Below are 1,176 nucleotides of genomic sequence, written 5' to 3' on the forward strand. Positions count from 1 at the left end.
GCTCTACGCTCGCCGTCGTGCCGTTTCGAGAAGGCGGTCGAGTGTTTATCACTCTTCAGATGGCCGAGGGCGTCGCCCCTCCCGAAGGAGCCCTCGTTCTCGTTCTCCTTCGAAACGAAGGACAAACATGATGCTGACGACGACTCCGACTTCTGGAAGCCGTGGGTCATCGGTGTGATCGTCGGCAGTGGCGTTGGCATTGCTGTTTTCGTCTTTGTGGTGATTGGCGTGGTTGTCTGGATGGTCCGCAGCAGGCGCGACTACCAGCTCGTCAACTAAAACAATCAAAAGACACACTGCGCACTGTTCCGCAGTTGAGCATTTTGAGGGTCTGCAACAGTTTCGCTATCTCCCACAACACCGCCCACACCCTCCCTCCACACGCCAGGCCAACGAACAATCCACAGCAATGGCGACCGGCGACAAGAAAAAGCCGCTGCACAACGTACGATTAGAGACGAGCCACTCCACTTCTCCCCGAGGCAGCTGGAAGGGTACATCCGCGCCCAAGGGATGACCATCCACACTGGTACACACAAGAGGGCATTGATGCTTTCCTCGCTGTGGACGGCGCGATGCAGATAGCCCAGGGTGATGCGTGTTCCGCCATTCTCGCGCATCACCTCCTCCACCTTCTTCTTCCCATAGGCCTTTGTGAGTGTTTGTAAAAATGACTGTGGCTAACCCATACCCTGATTAATGGGACTAACATACACCGCACCGCCAATTGCTGTGTGGGATTATCCCTTTATTACTTGTTTTACACTGCTCACGCAGTGGCTCACTGGGCAGTAGTGACGCCGTCATAGTCGGTGCCGAGCGAGATGCTCTTCCACTCCTCGATCAGAGCAAGAGACGACTCGCACTTGGCCTTGATGATGTCGTAACAGTCCCGGCCGAGGGCCAGGCGCCCAGGTATCTCGGTGCGTCCGGCTGCCAAACCGGACAGAGTGAGCACGTCGACGATGCGCTGGGCGGCCTTGGCTGGGTCACCAGACTGCTTGCCATGGGTGCGTTCGTGCCAGGCCGCGACGCCACCAGCAGGCGTCTGATCGTAGTCGGCGATGTGTTGCTGAGCGGAGGCCAGGTTGGTTCCCTCCTTCAGTAGGGCAGTGCGGAAGACTCCAGGCTCGATGACGGTGACCGTTATGCCTAGCGACGCTACCTCGTCCCGCA

At 57.9% G+C, this 1,176-nt stretch overlaps 2 protein-coding genes across 2 annotated transcripts; one reads left to right on the forward strand and one right to left on the reverse strand.

Annotated features, from left to right (window-relative positions):
* Positions 1-60: 60 nt before the first annotated feature.
* On the forward strand, positions 61-279 carry ACA1_273340 (uncharacterized protein; the record flags this gene model as incomplete). Its single annotated transcript, XM_004333818.1, has 1 exon — positions 61-279. A coding segment is annotated over one exon (219 nt), but the record flags the coding sequence as incomplete, so codon positions are not given.
* A 502-nt stretch (positions 280-781) lies between these two features.
* Positions 782-1,147, reverse strand: ACA1_273350 (uncharacterized protein; the record flags this gene model as incomplete). Its single annotated transcript, XM_004333819.1, has 1 exon — positions 782-1,147. A coding segment is annotated over one exon (366 nt), but the record flags the coding sequence as incomplete, so codon positions are not given.
* Positions 1,148-1,176: the final 29 nt, after the last annotated feature.

This window comes from Acanthamoeba castellanii, assembly GCF_000313135.1.
Source record: "Acanthamoeba castellanii str. Neff unplaced genomic scaffold scf7180000084773, whole genome shotgun sequence".
Lineage (NCBI taxonomy): Eukaryota > Discosea > Longamoebia > Acanthamoebidae > Acanthamoeba > Acanthamoeba castellanii.